This window comes from Cryptotermes secundus, unplaced genomic scaffold, assembly GCF_002891405.2.
Source record: "Cryptotermes secundus unplaced genomic scaffold, Csec_1.0 scaffold493, whole genome shotgun sequence".
Lineage (NCBI taxonomy): Eukaryota > Metazoa > Arthropoda > Insecta > Blattodea > Kalotermitidae > Cryptotermes > Cryptotermes secundus.
Window position 1 is genome coordinate 564,107 of NW_019738879.1, and position 18,805 is coordinate 582,911.

At 41.6% G+C, this 18,805-nt stretch overlaps 1 protein-coding gene across 1 annotated transcript in view; it reads left to right on the plus strand.

Annotated features, from left to right (window-relative positions):
- The first annotated feature begins 359 nt into the window (after positions 1-359).
- LOC111871190 (putative inorganic phosphate cotransporter) overlaps positions 360-18,805 on the plus strand; it is a 74,609-nt gene continuing 56,163 nt past the window's right edge. The window contains exon 1 of the mRNA XM_023864097.2: positions 360-535. Within this exon, the coding sequence (XP_023719865.1) occupies positions 436-535 (100 nt within the window). The 5' untranslated portion in view covers positions 360-435. The remainder of the gene's footprint in view (positions 536-18,805) is intronic.

Genomic DNA, 18,805 nt, shown 5'->3' on the forward strand with positions numbered 1-18,805 from the left:
AGTCATCCGAATGTTTAATAAAGTTGTACTATACTAGAGTTCTCACAATACAGTAGTTTGTAATCTACAGGATATTTCTTAATCAGCTGAATGGCAGTTAACCGCTCAAGAAAACTACGGAGATCATAACAGAAGACTGTAGTACCGACCGTTCGTGTTACCAGCTCTGATAACTTCTGGTGTACATTAATTAAATATCGGGAGGTGTGTACATAGTGACGAAAGTTTAACGTTAAGAGTCCAACAGCTGTTAGAACGGCGTCACTGCACTGGAGCAACAGTTGCCCTCTTCCGACATACGCTGTGTTTGGTTGGAGATTATACGTTTGCTATGGAAAATTTCTCGCTCGTCGCTGCGTCTAGAAGCGACTGTTTCCTGTGTTGTTTCACTTCTCTGTTACACGCTACTGCTTGTGTCTCCAGGAGCCTTCCACCATGGTCTCCTACTTTAAGAAGAACTTACAAGGCCTTGACCCCATCAATGAAAAAACCAGATTACTCCCACCAGCACCAATGATGAGACAACGTTATCAAGGTACTGGTTATATATAGTCTGTATATTACTTTTAACTTCAAGATGCCTATAGGCAGGGATGTAAATGTGTTTTCTGAACTGGGCAGACGTGCACGGTCGGGTTTACAGTTTCAGGGGCTCTGGAGCAGTCAAAATGTTGAGGTCCCTGTCAGTAACAATAAAGTTAGGTTATGATATTTCTTTTTATTCTTATTTCTAATAATAGTTAGAAATATACGCAAACTTTTTTTGATTTTAGAGCAGCAAAATCTAAATAAAACATGTGGATTATATTTATGTTTTCGGACGCCCCGGGGGACTGCCTCGGTCGCTCACCCCCACCTTAAATTCGACCCTGCAGACATTCCAACAGAAGAGCCCGGTGGAATTAATAAAAAATGTTACAGAAAGAATTATTACAGTTCGAAAATTCGATCATACATGCATCATTGTTGGGAACGGTAGTTACGTCTTAAGTTTCTGTAACATATAAGAACTTTATGGAATTATGCTTGGCCGCATCTGCCCGTGTCTGTCCCATCTACGGCTCTGCCTATAGGCCAATGTTTGCTTGTGCACGAATTTCNGCGTAAAGCTGAACACTTGCCTCCATCTTGTGCAGAGATTTAAAATGGTGGATGAAAGAGAGACGTGTGAATCACGTTATATCTTCTTCGCATTGTTTCCGTATTACGTACTATAATATATTTTAACATCCTGTTGCATTGAGCTATACCTTATCGCCTTTTTCCCCGTCTGTACTGCAACAATAATAGTTTAATAACATTAATTCACTAAATGCTCATTAAATGCTTGGAATGTCATTAAAATGTTTATAATTTATGTACATTCGGTGTTTATGCTGCATGTTTCAGCCGCAAACAGCCAACTTCAGGTAACACATCTTTTAAGGGAGTCTATTGCACTGTGTACTTGGTCAGATAGTATTCATTAAGGCACGTCGTCTTGTTATTCATATGTTGTCGTGTCCCATTGACTGGGTCGCTCGCTTAGTGATGTGTATTTTTTTTTATTGCTAGTGGGATGGGACTAAGTCCCTTGTACTGCGGCCACTTCTGGCCTATTGTACCAGCCCCAGATGATAGGTGATGGTGATTGTGGAGCAGTTGGTGGAATGAGAATTGGCAGGGGACACCGAAGTACTCGGAGAAAACCTGCCTCAGCGCCAATTTGTCCACCACAAATCCCACTTGACCAGACCCGGGAACGAGCCTGGGCCGCCGCGGTGGGAAGCCAGCGACTAACCGCTTGAGCTATGCCACGGCCCTACCGCAATGTATAAAGTAGGAATAAAATCATGCTATAACATCAAAATTCAAAGAAGTTAATATTAATAAAACGTGTAGCATAAACACCGAATATATTTTAATAATTTTAATGATATTTTAAGTATTTAACGAAAATTTAATGAATCGAGTGTGAATTAATGTTCTTAAATTAATATTGTTGCATTAGAAAAGGTAAAGTTATCCCTGTAACAGGCCGTGAAGGCCCATAGGGTTGTGAGACGTCCAGGCTCCGACATTTTCTAGACAATTGGCTCACAGATTACGGTGAGGTTTTCACTCTTATTAGCTGGCCGCTCTTTACCCCAAGAAGATTCCTGATACACATTTCTGTTAGAGGCTAAGTCGACCCCAGGGCCATAGTGCGGCTGGAAGGATTAGATAAATTGAAAAGGTCCACCTCATCGGGACCCGATCCCGCGACCTTCCAGTTTGTAGCCTAGTGCCTCAACCAACTACGCTACCGCATACCCAAAATATTTTTTCATTATAGATGGAAAGGAGGACTATAAGTCACGTGCTATAGTTGCGTCTGGGTAACACGTTCTGTCCTTCAGACTATCGTAATGTTCTTATGACTAAGTCAAAGGAGCAGTGTTCTTCTTGAGGAGCTGGCAGGCGCTCAGCTAGTCAAGGAACTTCCTGATCTGTTATTAAGCGCAACGATAAATTACCATATTCGGAACAGCCCACTACTGGACTCTATCCTGAAATATTTACATATTTTCCTCCTATGTATGCATATATCTAGGTCTAGTAAGTGGCCTCTTTCCTTCAGATTTTCCCCCATAACTGCACAGAAGAGATATAAGCTTCTCAGGGAGAGATCAAGATTGCGATATTCTGGGGTAAAATGTCAAGGTATCATATTGCAGAGGCTCGTACAATTGCGCAAGTTCATGACGTTTTCAAATTTACAGTGCAATTAGTGTCTCGGAATACCATAAGATCGCATTGTCAGTGCTTGACGTTATGATTGTGGGCTCGCCGGTTTCATGTAGTACACTAATTCTGCCGGTAGATGGATCTGCCAATAATAGTCTCTCCATTGTCATTTAAATGAGAAATGATTATTTGGAAGAGATTCTTAAAATGACCGTCTCTGTGGTCTAGTGGTCAAAGTTCCTGGCTACAGATCCAGTGGTCCCGTGTTCGATTCCCCGCGCTACAAGATTTTCTGGGAAGTCTGGAACGGGGTCCACTCACCCTCGTGAGGATAACTGAGGAAATACTTGAATGAAAAAGTAGCGGCTCCAGTCTAGAAAACCGAAATTAAGGGCCGTGGGGATTCGTTGCGCAGATCACACGACACCCTCTATCGGCTAAAGTTGGCACTAACTTCGTTGACAAGCGGCGGTCGCTCGGTCGATATAGTTCGCTTGCGGTGTAAAGCCAATCTGTAACTCCGTGAATGAAGAAACTGGATAAGAATTTCACGACTGCGACTGGATTCACTGTAAGGCTAGGAAATTGTCTTTTGCCATCAAGTTCACCAAGGAGGGCTCATTATCCGGGGATATTGGTCTGGCCAAAGGGTGAGTCATTTTCATCTAGTGTCGAGGTAAAGATGCGTCTCACTTTATCCAACTTCCTCCTATGCTTACATATCGTGATACTTAAGTACAGGGACACCTTTGTATATGTAACTCAGTCCGTAATGGATGATTGAGTAAAACGTTGTGAGACAACCCTGTCAAACTGCAACACCGAGACTTAACTAACAAATATTTCCAAGAACACAGAGGCACGTTCAGCAGCGAAAGACAACAGGTGAACTGTCCTTAATGCCTTGCACTTTTTAGAATGCACGGAAGCGAGATTATTCTCCCAAGGATAGTACACATTTATCCAGTTCACTAATAACCGAAAGGTTTTGTTCATTGCTTCAATGCCATGGCACATGCGATATCTTCCCCCACTACGGAAACTAGTCATGTTCCAGGGATTACAGCCGATAAATAAGGCACTGCAAAATTTTCACCTTTTTATATTTTTTCTTTGGAAGTTCTGTATGAGTGTGAAACTTGGTCTCTCATATTAAGGGAGGAACACAGACTGAGGGTGTTGAGGAAAATATTTGGACCGAAGAGAGATGAAGTGACAGGAGGTTGGAGAAAACTGCATAATGAGGAGCTTCATAACTTGTACTCTTCTCCAAGTATAATTAGAATGACCAAGTCAAGGAGGATGTGGTGGGCAGAGCATGTAGCACGAATGGGGGAGAAGAGAATGCATATAGGATATTGGTGGGAAAGCCAGAAAGAAAGAGACCACTGGGAAGACCAAGACGTAGATGATTGGACAATATTAAAATGGATCTTAGAGAGATAGGGTGGGATAGGATGGATTGGATTCATCTGGCTGAGGATGGTAATGAACCTCCGGGTTCCATAAAATATTGGGAAGTTCTTCAATATCTGCGCAAATGGCGGCTGGCGGCTTCTCAAGAACGGTTCAGCTCCATGAGTGAGTGAGTGGGTGAGAGTGATTTTTTATCTGAACTGCAATACTTGGTATCCATATCGGAGCCGGTATAGCTCAGAGGTATAACGACGTGCTAGGGGCTGGACGGCCGAGGTTCAATTCCCGGCAAGAGCAAGAGATTTTTCTATTCTCCGCAGCATCCACACAGACTCTGGGGTCCACCCAACATTTCACCCAGCATGAGATCTTTCTCTGTCACTGGAATAACCCTATTATTTTTTTGTGGAGTGAGACTGGCCTATTTTGCCACCCCCTGATGAGAGATAATGATGATGATGAATGTGGAACAGTTGATGGAACGAGAATTGTTGGGGGAAACAGAAGTATTCGGGGGGAAACTTTCCCAGTGCCACTTTGCCCATCACAAATCTTGCATGACCTGAGTATTGGCACGGCCAATAGAAACCTAACTGCACATCATGGTTCTGTGTCCTCCAACTGAAATCAGTGTGTCATCCACACAGGTCACTGCAAAGCTAAAACTAAAACAGGATTGGTATTTACGAAAGTATGGGTCTGTCCTTTACAACTGTTGCTGGTCCTCGCCAGCGCATTCATTCTCAGGTCCGAGTCCCTCAGGACTCATGACCACATTTTATTGTCTCAGATTCAAGACTCCACCAAATTGGAGGGCCAGATCCCCGTATTCATATCCCCCAGGAACATGGTGTCCCGGGTATACCCCGAGGCACTGGCTTCCGTTTTCGTCACCTCCTCCGACTCGCAGTATGGGGGTACTGTGCTTTGCTGTTGTTTGTTATGAACAGAAGAAGAAGAAGAAGTGGAGGGTGGTAGTGAGAGACACTACATTTTTTGGGGGGGGAAGAAACTCTATCTCCGATTTTGAAGGTTCCCAGGCAAGACCCGCTTGTCCTTCTGGTATAGGTAGAGCATATAATCGGAATTCTTTATTTTATATTTTTATGACTCTGGAAGGGGTGCATTATAGTGACGACGGTACTTTGAGTCGAAGTCGAAGTCACATTGCAACTGACGGTCAGTCAGTCAGTAAGTCTTGGTGTCGAGCCCATCTGGGGCTCATGACCAGATATTTATTACTGTTTGACATTTACGGTCTTGCTTTTGTGGGGCGCCCTCTCTGACGAGAGGACGGGTCTGTCTTCTATATATGCTGCTGGCCCTTGCCAGGGCAGTCTGTCTCGAGTCCGAGTCCCTTGAGACTCCCGACCATATTTTACTGGATCAGATTTGAGACTTCCCTTTTCGTCGCCTCCTACGACTCGCAGGGTCACGGTGGAGTCGTAGGTTTGTCTCGTTCGTTCTCGCTGTATAGCCTCAGGACGGATCGCACAGAAAACACCGTCCCTAAACGTTCTCCTATTGTTGCGTGTTTAGTTTGACATGACCTACTAACGGATGGCGTATCTTTTTAATTTATTCCGTCATGTCACAATGTTGTAACATGTTTGTTATCTCTTGAATTCTTTGCATAGTCTTTGACTACAAGTGCAGTTGTTGTGAAACTTGAATGAAGAGATTTACAGTGAACTTTGAAATTTATCAGACAGGACTTTGGCTCATAATGTCCGTAAATTTTCATGAGATATTAGGTAATACACAAACAAGCACCTTGACCCACAGGAAGGTCTGATAATAAACTTCAGTATCGGTGACGATATTCAGACTTTTGTAACAGGAAATCTGTTTACTTGTTTCTCTCGTTTTGCAAGGACTTTGAAGATTATGGAATCATGTCCTTGTGCGCCTGCGCATAACCCATCGATAAAAATTGAAACATGCAGATGACGTACTTAAGTACTTCTAATTAATGTCACGTCACTAGATGCCTGTGTAACCAGCCTCACGCTGCGATTCGAAAATAACTTAATGGATTTCAATTATATTTGGTATTTATGGTCTACAGGTCGCGGGATCGAATCCCCATTTGGTGGATTTTTTTTAATTTACCTAATTCTTACAGCCGCACTATGACCCTGGGGTCGACTCAGTCTCTAACAGAAATGAGTACCAGGAATATTCCTGGGGGTGAAGGGCGGACGGCGCGTAAGGCTGACAACCTTACCGCCATTTGTGAGCCGATTGTCTAGAAACCCCCTCCTTGGTGTCTCCACCTTATCGTGGTGAGGGGGTTTGAGTATGCCGAGGACCCTGAGAGCTATACCAGCGGTAGCGTAGCTACTGGCAGGGCCTCCCTTGCTGGACAGGTCAAAGGGTAGGCATCAGACGAAGAGAGACACCGAAAACTGATGCCGGAAGCAGCGTCATCAGCAGCGACTTGAAGCACAGAGCAAATGATGCTCGAGATGGTTCAAGTTCGTATAGCAACAGGCGTGACCAGAGTCGTTTGAACGGCTGTTGTACTGCGATGTGGAAAGCAAATGGAAAAACTACCACATTATCACTTTTCCTGGATAGTCTCTTTCCAAAAACAGAAGATCGCATTAAGTGGAGAAACTGTTTTGGAAAAAAAAAACTGTTTTGGAAGAGACTGTGGACCTGTCGTCTGACAGATTACTGATGATGATGATGTCTAGAAAATGTGGGAGCCTCGACGTCTCACAAACATATGGGCCTCCACGGCCTGTTACATGGATAGTTTTGCCATTTTTTTTTTCCTACTTTCTATCGGTCCAATATAAGGAGCTGCGATAGCGACTGACTACGGGCTGGACGGTGGAGAGGTCAGAGTTCGAGTCCAGGTAGAGTCAAGAATTTTCTCTTCTCCAAGTCGTCCAGACCGGCTCTGAGGTCCACCAAACTTCCTTTCTAATGGGTAGGGTGGGCTCTTTCCCCGGGTGTAAAGCGGCAGGGGGTGAGCAGCTGACCACTCACCTCCGGCTAGTGCCAAGGTCAAGAAAATGCGGCTCTGTACATCTATACGCCTTCATGGCGTAATGCTTAATTCGTTAAGCACAGGGACAAATTTACCTTATTAACTTTTATCTGTCGAATATAAATGTTAAGAACTGGAGGTTCTCAAAGCGGCGGTTATGAAGTAAAGCTTTGCTTGTTGCCTGATAGAAACTGGTTTCTTTCCTGACTCACTCTTAAACCCTGAAGATTGAGATGATATTTCCCTCCGAAACTTCGGTTGACTTCAACGAACTACTCATCTTCATATCCGAGAAGATAAAGCACTTCAATGTGAACTATATTTTACAGAAAGTTCAAATTTAATTGGATAACTTTTCAAAAAAAAAAAAGACTTTACATAAGAAATTGTACACGTCATCTACGTGCTATTTAAATTATATAACTTGGTGCGCAGAGCCGGTGCGCAGAGAATGTTATCCGGGATAAAATTCACTTAACAATGATCGGGGTAAACAATGTGTCAATGCAATGTCATGTCCGTGTTTCTGTTAGCTTGTATCTGAAATGAGAATTAACATCAAGGTTAATGAGCTACGCAAAATTGGAAAGAATTGTTCTCAAAAAAATGTCGTATATACTCCATTGTATCCAAACCTTTCACTCGCGTCCTGAAATTTTTTGCATGATAATCGGATTTAGAAAAATATGCGAAATTTATTTAAGGCCATTATAATTTATATAATGTCAAATAACAGTGACCGTTATAAATCTCCCAATTTGTTACCTGTTGTATGGCTGTGAAACTTGGTCTTCTATCCTGAGAGAAAATCATAGATTGGTGGCAAGGTACATTTTCATAACGAGAAACTTCGTAATATTCAACTGTCACCAGATATTATTAGGACGATGAAATCAAATAGGATGAAATGGGCAAGACATGTAACACGCACTATAGAAATAGGAAATACATACAAACATTTTGTAGAAACCCCCAAAAAGAGGATTCCATTTCGGAAAAATATGAATAGATGGAAGAATAATATCAAAGGGCAGATTGCCATGCAGGTTCTTGTCCGATCACCGAAGTTAAGTAACATTGGGCGTGGTTAGAATTTGGATGGATGACCGCTTGGGAATAATATATGATGTAGGCCGTGCCATATCTCAGGCAGTTAGTCGCCGGCTTCCCACTTCGACGGCCCGGGCACTAGCCATAGTCATGCAGCAGGTTTTTTCTCCCATTCTGTTTCCCCTTCCAATTCTCATTACACCGACTACTCAACACTCATTCATCATCAGTAATCATCGGAGGCTGGTAGAATAGGCGAATTAGCGGCCGACGCACCTAGTAGACTTAGTCTAGTCGCACCCCACCGCAAGAAACTGAAAAGAAGTGCAGCTTGATGAAATGTTCTGTAACTGTGGTTTGGATTAGTGTGGCTCAGGATAGGCTTCAGAGGCGTGTTTTTTTTTTAATTCAAGGTTGCGTGAAAGACGGGAAATTTCTTGACCAGCTTGGGGACTATCACTTTCTATGCAAGGAGTCTGTTTCGTGGAATTAGTATGACAGTGTGCATCATACTCTATAAGTCGCGGAACTTCCGAAGCTGTGGGAACATGTGGAATAAAAGGACAGCTGGCGAAAATATCCTGCAAGCTTCAGTCCACAAAACTCGCAATTTTCTTTTTACGTCGTTTAGAATCGGTTCCCGCTCTTTGAACACGCAAATAAACCTTGAGTACCTTTCCCTTTTAATCTCGATCTTGCTTCTGGTGTTTTATACTTTACCTTGACCCTAAAATGCAGATTTTTATGGTATGTGGCTTTAGGTGATCCAGAGTCATGGTTCTATATTTCCTTCTCGTTACTTCCTAAAGAAGGCACGTGGTAACGTAGTTAGGCATTGTGCTACAAGCCGGAAGATCATGGTTTCGTGTCCCGATGAGGAGTATTTTTTAATTTACCTAATCTTTCAGACGCACTATGCGACTGAACCTCTAACAGAAATGAGTACCAGGAATATCCCTGGGGGGTAAAGGGCTGTCGGAGCGTAAGGTTGACAACATCAGCGCCATCTATAAGCCGATTGTCTAGAGAAAATGTGGGAGCCTCGACGTTTCACAACCCTATGGGCCTCCACGGCCTGTTACAGGGATAGCTTTACTTTTACTTTATTTCTTAAAAAGATAACGTCAAGTTAACAACTGTGATTACAGTGGATGACGTATGTTTAGACAGGGAAGTTGGTTACTCTCTCGACCAGAAGGAACCGGTGAACTGAAGACAAGGTTCTCCGTCATTCTGTACACTTACAGTACGGCCTTTCCGTTTTCAAGTTCGTCACACTACACAGAACAAGGAAATATAAACATGTTCAGTATTCTACTGCATTAACAGGCGTCTTCGTCAGAAGAAATTATAAATTACATTTTAACAGTAAGGCTCAATTAGCAGGCCGTGCCGTAGCTCAGGTGGTTAGTGTCCGATATGCCAACGCAGCGATCCGGGTTTGATCCCAGCTGAAGTATATGGCGTTTGTGGTGGACACAGTGGCTCCATACTCATCTAAAATAAGCCAATTAGTGGCCGACGTACCAAGTGGATTCAGTCTCACCGCACACCACGAATCTCTATAGAAGAAGCCTCAATTGTATATTGCGGTAATCTAAAATATTCCAGTTATTTATTCAAATAAACTCAATAAAGTACTCATACGTAAAATTATATTTTAATTAAATATATTTAAATGCATAAAAACTTAAAAATTCAGGGAGGGGAAGAAGATTCGATTAATTATCAACGAGAATAAGAGACTTCGGTAATTTTCGCGGGTTTTCGGAAAATATTTTTTTATTATTATTCCTTAATCTTCGTGTTTATTTCTCAAGATAACAGTTACCTGTTGAATATACTGCTTAAAAATTCTTATTTAATTATCTCGAAGACTATAAGACTTATGGAAAAAAACTGTGTAGGATATAAAATGTTCCTTTCGTGTTTCTCCAAAAATTTTGTTCGACCTTTTTTTATGATAAATATACGTTCGTCATATATCCATAAATTCATGTAAATCTTTATGTAAAATGTCCATATTTTTAACCAAATTTGGAAAATATCGACAAACTTAGCGGTTCTCGAGATATTTAATGCGTACGGACGGACAGACAAAGAAACGGGCGGGACGAGTTTAATAAGCGCTCGGCGGAGGTCTCTAAAAAGGAAGAGAAGTGGGGGAAATCGGGCGAGAGCTAAGATTCCTTGCTTGCATTTTCGGAGGCTTGGTCCTGATGAGAGCTGATTAAGTTTTGTCGTGGTATTCTTCAGTCAATCCAGGCTTATGTTGGGATGGTATAGGACGCCTGATGCAGAGCTTATGGTCATGTTATCAGTTATGAGGGAACAGGTTATAAAGATTATAAAGGTTATAAAGATCTGTTTTTCAATAAACATTTTACCCTCATTGTGTAACATGTGGAATGTTTTACTGGTATAAACCCCATTGAAAACTTCAACGTAAATCTGTAACACATAAAGCAAAATACAAGTTCTGTATTGGTGTAACATTTTTCCATACAAAGCCAAACTTCTTTAAAAAAAATACCTAACCTTAACAAACCAGTCTTAATCCGCTTTAATGCGAATAAAACAAACTCCGTGTCCTGTAATCCTCAAGCGAACTATACCGACCGAGCGATCGCCTCTTGTCGGCGAAGTTAGTGCCAACTTTAGTGGGTAGAGGGTGTCGCGTGGTCAGCGCAACGTATCCCCACGGCCGTTAATCTAGACCGGAGCTGCTATTTCCTTGAAATAGCTTCTCAATTATCCTCGCAAGGCTGAGTGGACCCCGTTCCAGATCCACTATTTCTCAGAAAATCTGTTAGCGCAGTGAATCGAACCCGGACCTCTGCATCTGTGGCCAGGAACTCTGACCAGTAGACCACAGAGGCGGTCCTATAATACGAAATATGCAGATTTTGTATTACATTTATGTATGCTTTTAAGATACTAAACGTATTTCAGTAGCGTTGGACTGAAGCATAGAGCTACCCTCTAATAACATTTATTTCTATTTAAGGGATTTCTGTAGCCATCAACAAAACAACTAATAAAGAAACCTGATCTTGGCCGCACAATATCTCAAGCGGTTAGTCGCTGGCTTCCCACCGCGGCGGCCAGGGTTCGACCCCGGGTCTGGTCAAGTGGGATTTGTGGTGTACAAAGTGGCGCTGGGGCAGGTTTTCTCCGAGTACTTCGGTTTCCCCTGCCAATCTTCATTCCACCAATTGCTCCACAATCACCCTCGCGTATCATCTGGGGCTGGTACAAAAGGCCAGAGGTGGCCACAGTACAAGGGACTTAGTCCCACCCCACTAGCAATAAAAAAACCTGATCTTAAAAGTGTTAATATTCTGTTTTTATTACATATGTACACTGTATGTTTTGATGTTAAAGATCATCATCAGTTTGCACTCATAAGTAAATAAATATTGTGACATGTATGCTTTTCTAAGAGACTACCTCCGTACAAAACACGTTTCCGTGTAAACGAACATTCAACAAACACTTCCCACGATACGCTCAAGCAACAAACACTTTCCTAGGATACCGCTAGACCACATAAGCGGCTGTTCAGTTAAGAACGCAGTCAGTGTTACAGGAGGAATCATTCGTAATTCATTCGTACAGGATGATTCATTTGTAAATGAGAAGCCATTCGCAGATTAGAGGAGAGAAGAGAAGTGAGAGAGTCTTAGACAGTCATAGATTGTGATTAGATGTGATTGCAAACGAAGGCGTAAATAAATCTAATCATCCAATTCAAAACCCCGTTATTATTAGTCACGGAGCCAAAAATTTCGTGAGTGTATGTATATACTCGTCATAATTGAATTGTATATCGTGTGGTTCTAATGAAACTTCAATATTTACATTTAAATTGTGTATATGTTGTTAATAAATATATGTTAGTCAAATAAATGAAGTAAAATTATTAAAATGTATGTAGTTGAAGTGTTGATTGTGTATGTATGTTGTTAATGAACCTCGTTGTTGCTGATATCTATTGGTTTATTATATACAAAGCGTCCTCCCCTAAACTCTCGGTTATATTCAGTATTTTTATTATGTGAGGATATGTCGTGATTAATCAGTTCAAGAAGTTTTGTTTGTTGTAAATGTATGCCCAGTTATGGTTTGTATAGTTAGTGGTTAGATGTATATTGATACCCATGTTGCATTGCGGTTTGTGTGCGGAAGCCATCTCTTGTTCTTTGTATGGCCTGCAGGTTAGGTTAGGTTAGGTTAGGTTAGGTTTGCTTGAAGTGTAATTAGAATGGTACTAGGTGATGCACAACAAATTGCAAAGAAATGAATAAATAAAGACAATTTATTGCTGTCTCCTTCCGCTCTTATTCCTAACTGATGCAAGTTTCGCGATCTTCTGCCACTCAGTCTTGGCTAACATCCAGAGTGGCTGAATACCAAGAGTGCTGTTTCAACTTCATAGACACGGATGCTGTCATAATTTTAAGGCTTATGGAAAGTAATTGGTTCTGTCGCTGAAGAACAGAAGTTATTAGTGAGAATCTACAGACTTAGTATTATATTGTAGCATCCTGTTGCTCGTTTTATTTACTGTCCTTTAGTTTTTACTGTCTCGCGTGTAAAACTGTGTTCTATGAAATTTCTTAAATGTTATTCAGTTTAAAACTTTATCATTGCATATTTCTACCAATGGAGGAACACAGACTGAGGGTGTTTCAGAACAGGGCGTTGAGGAGAATATTTGGACCGAAGAGAGATGAAGCGACAGGAGGTTGGAGAAAAGTGCATAATGAGGAGCTTCATAACTTGTACTCTTCTCCAAGTATAATTAGAATGATCAAGTCAAGGAGGGTGAGACGGGCAGGGCATGTAGCACGAATGGGGGAGACGAGGAATGCGTACAGGATATTGGTGGGAAAGCCAGAAGGAAAGAGACCACAGGGAAGACCAAGGCGTAGGTGGGTGGACAATATTAGAATGGATCTTAGAGGGATAGAATGGGATGGTATTGATTGGATAGATTTGGCTCTGGATAGGTACCAGTGGAGGGCTCTTGTGAACATGGTAATGAACCTTCGGGTTCCATAAAATGCTGGGAAATTCTTGAGTAGCTGCAGAATTGGCGGCTCCTCAAGAAGGGCTCAGCTCCATGAGCGAGTGAGTAAGTAAGTAAGTAAGTAAGTAAGTAAGTAAGTAAGTAATAGTCTTGCACGTGAGACTGCAAAAAAAAAACTAATCGACATTACAGATGTAGTAAATAACATTATATTTTAAGAACAGCTTCAACATGTACGTGGTCTAAGCGGAAACTTGAAAGTGAGCATATTTATTGATCTATTCACATAATTTAAAATAATTTAGTAAAATACACTCTCTGATCTCACAAGGCAGAAAGTTCAAGATGCTTACGTAACAAAAGTCATTGCCATATCATATATATCTTAACACTCCAGGAAGAATGCAAGCTATATTTAATCTTGAAATGTATGTATATAATGTACCAGTTCAAGGATTAGTTCATTAACACTTTCAAACGCTTTGCACTGAGCGCATAAAGTGAATTCATAACCGGGAGGTCCTATCTATCCGTTCACATGCATCATTTCAGAAGATACTACATGGTTATATATTAAACTGAATACTTTGCGGGTGAATTAATTTTATTTCCAAACGCCCAAATATAACATTTTTACACGTTAATTTTCTATAAAATAACTCGTCTTACAAAGAAATTGTGGTGACACTTGAAATATCCTTCTCGAGGACTATCGCCTTACCGCGGAGAGGAGCTTTTTGTGCCCCAATGACCCAGAGAGCTATGCTGGCGGGAGCGTAAGCTGCTGGTAGGACCACCCACGCCAGACAAGTTAAATGGTAGGAGCCAGACGAAGTGTAGTTATAAAACCGTGAAGGAGAGCAAGACCCACACCGGGCTGCAGCACCAATAAAGAAAAAGAACATAAAATATAGACCCTTCTGTAGCCTAGGATATTTACTTGGTTTATTTTTCGACACGAGTATGATCAAAATCAAGGCCGCGCCATAGCTCAAACCGTTAGTCGTTGGCTCCCCACCGCGGCGGCCCGGGTTCGATCCCGGGGTCTGGTTAAGTGGGATTTGTGGTGGACAAAGTGGCGCTGGGGCAGGTTTCCTCCTAGTACTTCGGTTTCCCCTGTCAATCTTCATTCCACCAATTGCTCCACAATCACCCTCACTTATCATCCGGGGCTGGTACAACAGGCCAGAAGTGGCTGCAGTATAAGGGACTTAGTCCCACCCCACTAGCAATTAAAAATTATCCAAATCAAAATTTTATTCAGGAGGAAATTAAGAAACGATTGAATTCATGGCAATGTTTGGTACCATTCAGTCCAGAAACCACTGTCTTCTCGTCTGCTGTCTAAATACGTAAAAATTAGAATAAACAAAATTGTGATTCTGTATGGGTGTGAAACTTGGCCTCTGACATTAAGGGGGGAACATAGACTGAGGGTGTTTGAGAACAGGGTGCTGAGAGGAATATCTGGATCGAAGAGAGATGAAGTGACAGGGGGTTGGAGAAAACTGCATAATGGGGAGCTTCACAAATTTTATCCTCACCAAGTATAATTAGAATTGCGAAGGAGGATGACATGAGTAGGACATGTAGCACGCAAGGGAAGAAGAGAACTGCACATAAGATTTTGGTGGGAAATCTTAAAAAGGAAAGAGACTACTAAGGAAACATATACGTAGTTGAGAGAATAATATTAAAATTGATCTTAGAGAAATAGTATGGGCTGGTATGGATTTTATTGATCTGTCTTAGGACAGGGACCAATAGAGAGCTCTTGTGAACATGGTAATGACCCTTCGTGTTCCGAACAATGTTGGGAAATTCTTGAGTAGCTTAGCTACTGGTGGCTTCTCAAGAGGCTCAGCTCCATGGAGTTAGCAAAAGGTAAATTTGTCCGTGTCCTTAACTAATTAAGCACTACGCCATGAAGGTGTATGGGGGAGTGGATGTATAAATCCACATTTTCTTGACCTCGACACTAGTTGGAGGAGAATAGTCAGTTTTACTCCCCTGCTGCTTTACTCCCGGGGAAACAGCCCCCGGTACCATTGGATAGGAGGCTGGGTGAGCCTCAGAGCCGATCTGGACTATATGGAGAACAGAAAATTCTTACCCTACCGGAACTCGAACTAAGACCCTTCGGTCGTCCAGCCCGTCAGAAGTTGCTATACCGACTGCACTAACCCCAGCTTACTCAATGGAGTTAGTTACTTAGTCAGTCAGAACAATACATTTACGAAACACAAAACCCACGAGTCACGACAAGAGAATGCTAAGCTGAGCGGCTATGGTGTTCAGTACTTTGTTATGCAAAATGGAACAAAAGTGAAGGTCTGACGAAAGATCATTCTCATTTTTATGCTTGACTGACAGAAGAGCCAAGAAGCTAAGATCAGTGCTTGTGACAGGAAAATAACCACATGATAAGAGAAGGAAGTTTTTCATGGCAACTGCCACTGAGGGAGAACAAATGTCTACAGTTACAGCACACACAAAGTCGTCTGCTACAAAACGAAGCCACTACTGCGCAGATAAAGAGTCACAGAAGTAAAATACAGTTTTATAGTATCTTTTGGGGAAAATTTCAGCCTTAAAGTCTCAAGCCCTCGGGGGTTGACAGTTTTGTTACTAGTGAACTACTGGCAAATAAAATTCAGAACAACACACTCAAGTGTTATAGCAAAAATGAGAGGATAAATTAGAGCTCACAGTACATAACAAAAGGTCAGATAATTTTTATCAGCTTTACAGAAGTCTACGAAAACATCAGAAACTTCAGAAGATATGTAAAGATTTTGTTATGCCAAAGTTACTTGTCCAAGATTTTTTTTACTTGCTGTAATATGCTGTTAATATTCTTTATGTTTATAACATGAAAATTTAAAGTTTACAATTTTTCGTATATCGCGAAGGCCAGGCCAAAAAAAAAAGACCAAATGAAGTAGATCCCTTCCAAATATATTATATAAGATACGTATATTCAATAAATTATAAAAAGATTAATTTGCTTGCTGACAATTATCCGCATCACAATAAGAACACAATAATTCCTTTACGCTTGGCCTTGACTGACAATTGTCTGTTTTCTGCAGTAAAGTTGTTTTTCCCCGTAAGGGGACACATTTCTACCACGCGACAGGAGGTTCAATGTCATTAAACGCCCTTTTGAAAAACGTGATAGAATTTATGCAGTAATGAAGCATTGTTCATCGATTTGCAATGCCTCCACCAAGGTTTCTGTCACAGACAAGATGGCAAAGGCATCAGACATTTTGGCCTTGAAAAATGGTGGCCAGCTATCTAAAGAAATCGGTGAATTACATTGGAACATGCATCTGCTCCACGTAAAGTAAAAGTAAGTAAGTAAAGCTATCCCTGTAACAGGCCGTGAAGGCCCATAGGGTTGTGAGACGTTGAGGTTCCCACATTATCTAGACAATCGGCTCACAGATGGCGGTGAGGTTGTCAGCCTTACGCGCTGGCCCCCTTTACCCCCAGGAAGATTCCCGGTACTCATTTCTGTTAGAGGCTGAGTTGACCCCAGGGCCATAGTGCGGCCGGAAGGATTAGGTCAATTGAAAAAATCCAATTACCTCATCGGGACTTGAACCCGCGACCTTCCGGTTTGTAGCATAGCCCCATGTGCTCCACGTACAAACACAAAGCATTGCAGTATTACAAAATGTCATTACTTTGAATTCTCCAGTCAAAATAAGAGTTATGTTAAGGCGTCAGATGAGTATGCAACAATTTCGTGTTTCGTCAGTTTCCAAGAAAAATTTTCTTGCAGAAAAGGCATAAAACAAAGCAAGATTCCCCGTTAAAGAAGATAACTTGAGGTTTTTACGTCTGTGACTATGAAGAATGCCGTCTTCTGGAACGTGGCGCCGTGTAGATATTGTATAAACCGACGTTTCGGCAGTCGTTAGTCTGCAGTTACCTGCTCACGCTGGTTCCTTGCTCGCGGGTTTTTTTTTTTTTTTCTTCTACCCAGAATATGGAGGTGATACGTTCCTCCGAAACGTCGGTTTATACAATATATACACGGCGCCACATCCCGAAAACGGGAATCTTCATAAAATTGTTAATTTCAAAAACAATCTACAAATATACTCCTTCAGACTAGCAGCCTTTCTGTGGCGATCTCTTGCAGGTGCCCACAACCTCTGGAGATGTGAATGATTCTGTCTACTGTTGTAAGTCTTTGTGTTACCTTGTGACTTTTTAAAAATTTTTAAATATTCGTGTTAATTACAGAATTTTAAAATGAGTTGCTGTTACAAAGTAGATAACTTTCAGTCCAGTATGAAACACAGGTTTACAACACTTCAGTCTTTATTCACCTTACATGTTTCGATTCAAAAGAATCATCTTCAGAGGCGCACCACTACGAGCAGGAAACACTGTCACGTAAGATGTTTTAACATTATGCACTTAGGTTATGAATAGTGCTCACTACATCACAGTTTGCCCTATGCAGCCACGTTGACGTGTAGATTTACATATGATGTCTCTTTTAAGCGTATTTGCTGGGTATTCGATTAGGGTTTCCCACTGCACGCAATGTGATGTTCACTTTTCCATAAAATAGCTTCCCTATGTATTTAAAATTGTATTAAAATCTTTTGTATGTAACAAATTAGTTATTATATTAAAACTCGTGAGCCAGCATTGGGTCATGTTGTTTTTCCTTCCGGATGGTAGAAGATGTCGGTTATTTCTCTTGGTTGTATGTTCTTATTGTTAGTTGTGTACTTTACGTGCGTGCTGTGTCATATGTACTGACTGAAAGTTACCTACTTTGTAATTAATAGTGTGACGGACCAGAATGAGACAAATCAAATGAGTTCCTGTTATTTATAAATCGTTTATATTATGTCTCTCAACAAATCTTTAAACAAGTTCCTCCAATCGGTAGAAATGGGATTTACTGCAGGAAGAGCCCTCTGTCCACTAATCTGGTGAACCGATTCTAACTTAGGAATATTCGCTTGGTGGGGGGTGGAGTCCAACTGGGTCCACTCGGCACGGCGACCACTGATTGGCCTATTGTAGCCTGTCCCGGGTGATTATGATAATGGAGAATTTGGTGGAATAAAGTTTGGCAGGGGAAACCGAAATACTCGGAGAAAATCCGCCCCAGTGCCACTTTGTCCACCATAAATCCCACTTGACCAGACCCGGGATCGAACTCGGACCGCCGCGGTGAAAAGCCAGCGACTAACCGCTTGAGCTATGGCGCGGCCTTGACTTAGGAATGAATCTGATTGGGAGTTTCAAGAACATATAACATTTAATAAAGCAAAATATAACAAAAAATAAAACAATATAAGAAAGAAAAGGCGAATGTGGAATGAGAATTTCTTCAGTATCTCGAAAACAAAAAAAAACTGTCTAAGGTCCCTTAAAATGAAGTATAAACATTAATACACACGTCTTCGCAACTTACTGAAGTTATCTGAGGGAAGGCCGCGCCATAGCTCAAGCGGTTAGTCGCTGGCTTCCCACCACGGCGGCCCGGGTTCGATTGCGGGTATGGTCAAGTGAGATTTGTGATGGACAAAGTGGCGCTGAGGCAGGTTTTCTCCGAGCACTTCGGGTTT